This window comes from Austrofundulus limnaeus, unplaced genomic scaffold (genome assembly GCF_001266775.1).
Source record: "Austrofundulus limnaeus strain Quisiro unplaced genomic scaffold, Austrofundulus_limnaeus-1.0 Scaffold983, whole genome shotgun sequence".
Classification (NCBI taxonomy): domain Eukaryota; kingdom Metazoa; phylum Chordata; class Actinopteri; order Cyprinodontiformes; family Rivulidae; genus Austrofundulus; species Austrofundulus limnaeus.
In genome coordinates, this window is record NW_013953385.1 from 110,827 (window position 1) to 117,300 (window position 6,474).

Sequence of the window (6,474 nt, forward strand, 5' to 3'; positions counted from 1 at the left end):
TTTTTTAACGTTATTTCACTCATATATTCATAAAATATATAATAAATAAAAAGAAAATAAATAGTTATTTATAAATATAAAAAAATATTTAAAAACATACTTTTTCATCCTGGTTAGTTTATATTTTATGTTTTTTTCTACATTATTTCACTGATATATACATAAACCTTGTATATAATTAATAAAAAAAAGTTAGTCTATAATTATAAAACGTAAAAACAACCTTTTTGGTTCCACCATTTTTTCAGAACCGCTGCTTGCTTGCTGTCCAACTCCGCCCGCAATCTGATCACATTCCCTACAAGCCGTGACCACGCCCACTGGACGTCCGACTCCGCCCTCTATCCAACCCCGACCCATTCCAAGATGACTTTATATTTTAGTCTCCAACCCTCAGCATCATCATTGCCCCCAGAATGCATTGTGTCAGTAACAAAATGATGACGCGCTTTAGTGTAAAATATAATAAACACATTTTTATGTAATTAGGAGTTTTCACGTGTCACAAACAACAACTTTTAGTAGAACAGAGAAAAACAACATATGAAGACCAACATGTGACAGCAGTCAACGATCACTCTGAACCAAACCTTTTAGTTTAGAGTTGACAGTTTTTGGATTAATAAACAGAAATCATCAAAGGGAAGATATTTTCACACTGCATCATTAAAACTAAAAATTGTCCAACTCCAGTTACCTGCTGGAGTTATAATAGGAGTAAATGAGGCTCCAAGCCACTCAGTTTGGCCTGGTAATGACAGTCGACGCTAATTTTGTAACGCTGAGCTGTGCAGTGCTTTTAATTGGTCGTATAAATAAAACATGTCGAGCCTTACCCCGCGCCGCTGCCATTTCCACAGAGCAGAGCGTCCCTGCGGCCAGGGAGGTAATAATAATTACCTAAAGAAGAGGAAGACAAACAGGAGGTCAGTCACAGCAGAGGAGGAGGCACAACATGTGGCTTTTTCATGTCCACACGCATGTTCTCTACGTGACGTTAGAGCACTTGTGTCAAATATAAGGCCTGTGGGCCAAATGTGGCCCGTGGGTGACTCCCGTGTGGCCCACTGGGGGGGAGGGTCCCTCCCAAAAATAAATATTTTTTTTTACTTAGCATGAAATTTGTTTCTTATATCAATGGTAAACTTTAAATTGATGGTTAAATGCAGCAAAATTAATTTAATAAAATAAATGAAATAAAAATAATTTAATAAATTCCTGTTCCTGAGCTGTTGGCTTGAAGTAACTGAGCAAGTTAGTTGTAAAGCTCAGTACTAATGTCTGAAAATAAGCTGCTTTAAAGTCACCATGAAACATAAACTAAATCTGCCATAATGCAGCCAGAAACTCATCAGTGATTAAAACTTRATTTGTTTTATTTTTAATAATATTTCTGTATTTATTACAGATTTAGCCAATCGTACACTTAGTTCTTATCAGTGTTTAAAAGAGGACATGTTAAAACTCTGTTTAGTCAAAGTTAAACATGAAATGTTAAAGCTCATTACAAGTGGCCCTTCGAGGGCCACCGTAACGCTCATGTGGCCCTCAGTGAAAATGAGATTGACACCCCTGCGTTAGCAGGACCTTACATCCATTTTGTCTGACTGCAAACAACATTTGATGCTGTTTAGACGTCGCACTCCATAACAACGTCCTTTTAATCATCTCTCTCTGACACTACATCAGTTTGTCACTGCACATCTTCTCAACCTTCTCCTACCAGCCCATGTTGGAGAGRTCGCTCCACAGCGTCGCTGTCACTCCATATCATGGCTCCTCTAACACAACAACTGCTGCCCTACCAGCCAGCTCATGAGTCAGGCGCCAGCTTGACCCTAGTTAACCCTGTCGTTTTACTCACTCTCATCGCTGATGTACTCGGTCCAGTTGAAGGTGGCGTTGAGGCCCAGCAGGCTGGTGTCGTTGGCGGCGGTGGCGTTGACGTCACTGCTGTTGTCGTGGTTCACGATGCGCATGCACTTCTGCCTCAGGTTGCCCATGAAGAGCTGCAAGCCGATCAGGGCGAAGACGCTGAGGCAGAAGACAGTGAGGATCATTACGTCCGACAGCTTCTTCACCGACTGGATCAGGGCGCCCACGATGGTCTTCAAGCCTGAMCGGGACAGAGGGTGTCGGGGTGAAGGACAGGGACATGGAAGAGCGATTACTGCATGCTAAAACCAGCAGGGAAGAAGCTCCATGTATGAGATGTTTGTCATACAGGAAGCAAGCTGACAAAGTTGGCTGCTTAAAATGCACAGCAACATTTTCAGCCCAGAGTTCTAATTCTGATCAAAACATCGGTTTGGTTTCAGAAACTAAAAAAGGGGCGGGGCGAGAAAATCACTGCAACACTTTAAAYGAGATCTGTTTCGTTGCAGTTGCAGCTCCGTCGTGTGAAATAAAACCAGTGAGGACATGTTGGTGTTTTATTTGTGTAAACACAGCAACAACAACAACAAGGACGTTGAAGAAAGTGGAAGATGAATTTGGCTTTAATTTGGAGATTTTCAGCTGTCTCAAAATGTGGTGCAAGCAGACAGGTGTGGGCCAGTTCTTGCAATGATGGCACTGTTTTTTTGGTTTACGTGGTGCTGGCCCATGCGTGGACCACCTCTGGTAAACCACCGAGCTAAAATTTGGTGTGGTAGTAGCCAAAGGTGAACCCCAACATTGTCGTTACTGGTGGGAATCAACTCTGTTTGTTGGCAAAATACCTCATGAGCCACTGAACAGCATTTAATCYAATGTTTTCAAATAAGTAATCATTTGGACTAAATTTTCAGAGTCCACACAAAAATGGCTCCAACTCAGTGAAATTTACAGATAACTGAGCTAAATGTGGGTGTGGTACTCCATCAGGTCAACAGATTATTTTAGTTTAAAGCTCTGCAGTGGGTTATAAACAACCTTTAATCTCCATGCATAGTAAATAAAATCTTCTGCTTTGATACTTTGAAAGCCACACTCATCCTTGTTGTAATGGTACCATGTTAGACACAAATTTGTTCCTGTAGGAAGACACCAGCATGTTCTTGCACTGCTTGCGCATTGCTTTGCAATGCCACATAAACAGAGCTAAGCCGGGTTAAAGTCTGAGTAAAGCCACTCCAGATGTTTGAGTGCAAACACGCTGTATGCATGAGAAAATTAAAAAACGACTGAGATTTACAGAATAATGGAGTTAAAAGAAGTAAAGTTTTGAACAATTAATATCTTATACCTGTTTAATGTAACTCCTTAAACAACCTCAATATAAAAAAATGCTAATTTCTGATTAGACCGATGAGCTAATTGCTAGTTTGCAAAGGCTAACTTCTACATCCTAGATGACTGAAAATATGCTGGACTGACTGCAGTAGAGTGCAGGATTGGAGCGTTGTATATGAGCGAGGCTAACATAGATGCTACGAGTGAAGCTAACAGTAGGCTAAAGTAAAAACAATAAGGTTTACTGTATCTGTTTATCGACAGACAGTGCAGGGATATGATCTGGGTGGTTCAGTGTTGGTCTTTTACCTTTAGTTAAATGTTTGGAGTAGACTTTAAGTCCATGACTTTTTGTGGTCAAATTCATCTGGTCCCATTAGCTAGCATCTTAGCTTGGGACTAGATGGTTCTCAAATGACGTAGCGACCTGCAGGTCAGGTGATCAAATCACCATATTTGTGGGCGCGAATGCGGAAGAGGGGATTAGTCTACGGTCTACAGTCTATATTCTTTATGTAGTATTTTTTTATAATTTGTTTTAGTAGTCATGGAGCAAGTTTGCATTGGAGTTGTTTACAAAGCTGTGCTACTCATGTGGCAGAGAAACACGCTTTTAAAAAAAAACAGACGTTGTAAAAACACCAAGCAAAGTAGCAGAACTGTTGGCAAAGCCACGTGATTTTGAGGCTGGCGATAATCAACCACAAAGATTTCACCCTCCTTGGGATTCCAGAGTGTGTTCAGATCACTCCTGCCACGGTTAGTGACCGCGTAGTATGTCAGTTACCTTAAAAATAAGAAGGTTGTGTGRACTATGAACAGAAAGGTGTTTCGAATACTGTGCAATCTACCCTTGTCAACACAAACGTAGGATACATTGACAGCATCAGATTATAATCACAAAAAGCTCCGTATTATGCAGTACGTACCCATTTGGAGTATGTAAGATATAGTTACTAATAATATCAGAGAAAGTCACACAGAGTCATGTCAACACAGCCTGTGTGTCGGCTCTGCAGACTTCAGCAGCTCGTAAGGATCGCTACTTTCAATAAAGCTAAATACATTGATTTAGATTTATTATCTAGTAGATTCACGGGTGTCCTGAAAGGCACATTTTAAATACTATGTATTATTATCCTGGTCATGCTCGTCTGCGTTGTTCAGCGGCCTTTTTCCATTTTTCCCCTTGCTTTTTTCTCCCATACTGGCTTTATTGCTACAAGATAAATGCTAGCCCACAAACGGGGCGCGAAGGGTAAAAAATAGCTCGGATGAGGACGTCATTGAGAACCATATATATTGACAAAAAATACTCCTTCCATGTGGGGAAGATGAATGGATCCTGAGTCATGTGGTCCTCCCGGTGGAGTTTGACGCAGACATGGTCATGTGACTCGTCTTTTAAAAAAAAGGTTGAGAGAGGATCCTCATTGGCCTGCTAACGTTAAAACGTTAATCCACTATACAAAACGTTTGCTTCATTATTAGCAGATTAGCATAACTGTGCCCACCACTAACGGGTCCCGTAGCTAATACAAATCCTAATCTGCTAAACAAAACAGTTATCTCTGCTATTAGCTGTTAGCAAATTAGTAAAACTGTTCCCACCAGTTTGTTGGGAGACCATTAGCAAAGCTAAATGCTAAGTTAATGGTTTCCAATTTTTWAAAAAAAATCTAACATGCTAAATGAAAAGTTAGCTTTGCTAACAGATGTTTTAGCAGATTAGTGGAACTGTGCCCACCAATGCTTGTTGTGAAACCGTTAGCAAAAGCTAAATTGTCTGCTAAGGATTTCTTAAATTAGCACAAAACAAATAGTGTTTTGTTTCAGCTATAAGCTATTATAGGTTTAGAGTAACTGCGCCCACCATTTCTTATCTAATTGGACCACTAAGTTTCCAAGGTGAGCAAAAAATGCTAATAAGCTAAACAAAACATGAGTGTTGCTATTAGCAGAATTGTGTCCACCAGTTTGTTGGGAAACTGCTATCAAAACCTAAATGGGCTGTTAATGGATTCCAAAGTTATCTATGCTAATACTAAATGCTAATTCATTGCACTTAAAATGAGTAAAATATCAGAACTGTTCCCACCACTGCTTCCTGGGAAGTTGTTAGTGGAAACTAATTTGTCTGCCACAGTTTCCAGTTTCTTAACAAAAWAGTTTTTTATTTATTATTTATTTACTAACGTATTTTTTTATTTTCTTTATTTATCTTTAATGTACATGTTCATAATTTTTCTTAAAATCAAAGTGTGTTAGAGAAGAGGCAGGATAAAGTAAATTTAGCTTTGCTATTTGCAGAAGCAGAAGTATGCTCACCACTGCTCGATAAGAAACTCCTGCTGAGTTTTCAAATGTTGTTTTTCATTAAGCTGAAATCAGTACTGTCTGCGTCTGCAATGTGATAAATCCCAGTGTTTTGTTTTTCTCCTTTACTCAGACTTTAAGTCATTTAACAGCTGTAAAACTAAATGATCATCAGGTGATTTTTAAATAATAAGCCAATAACAGTTTTTTATTGTCACCATGTCATTTTGTTTTTCCATTAAAAACACACAACARTGAACGAGACATGCACGGGAAAACACAGTAACGCACACACACACGTAACAGCTTGCCACAAGAAAATCGGCTTTTGCAATGTCTCATGCAAAAAGGAAAAAAAGAAATAGTGCACAAAATCTACTTGGAAGAACCCCAAGGCAAGAGTAGATTTCAACCAAAAAAGAGTTTCTGCCTGAAAGGATGTATCTAAAAGCTACGAATCCCGTCAATCTGTGCAGATTGGAGCCAGATTCCAGCTTTTACTGGCCTTGGGACGAAGGCAGCATGAGGGACGGCGATAAGCGTCATCAGGCTTAGCTAGTGAGATGAGCTGAAAAGTGGGGGTGGGGGGGAGTGGGGTGCGGGAGTGGGGTTCATGTGTTTGGATGTTAGCCGTTAGCGTTGGAGTTAAATCTACGGGGGCCTGGGTAGCTCTCTCACCTGGGATGACCGATATTGTTTTCAGAGCTCGCAGAACCCTGAAGGTTCGCAGTGCTGAGACATTGCCCAGGTCCACAAACTCTGTGACATATCTGTAAGGGAACGAAGGGGGCGGGGCAAAGGGGGACAAGGAGGGAGGGCATTTTGGATTGGGGGGTAGGGGGAACACGCACGCACACGCGCAAAAAAATACACAAGGTCAGGCACCCACACGCAAGGCCACAAGACAACAAGGAAGGGTCGTTGGAGGGAAGGGGGAGGTGGGGG

At 40.6% G+C, this 6,474-nt stretch overlaps 1 protein-coding gene across 1 annotated transcript in view; it reads right to left on the reverse strand.

The window, feature by feature from the left end:
- LOC106533619 (sodium channel protein type 2 subunit alpha) overlaps positions 1 to 6,474 on the reverse strand; it is a gene marked incomplete at its 5' end in the record, with an annotated part of 94,255 nt that overhangs the window by 73,605 nt on the left and 14,176 nt on the right. The window contains 3 exon segments of the mRNA XM_014029990.1: positions 837 to 900; positions 1,865 to 2,116; positions 6,208 to 6,299. Of these exon segments, the coding sequence (XP_013885444.1) occupies positions 837 to 900; positions 1,865 to 2,116; positions 6,208 to 6,299 (408 nt within the window).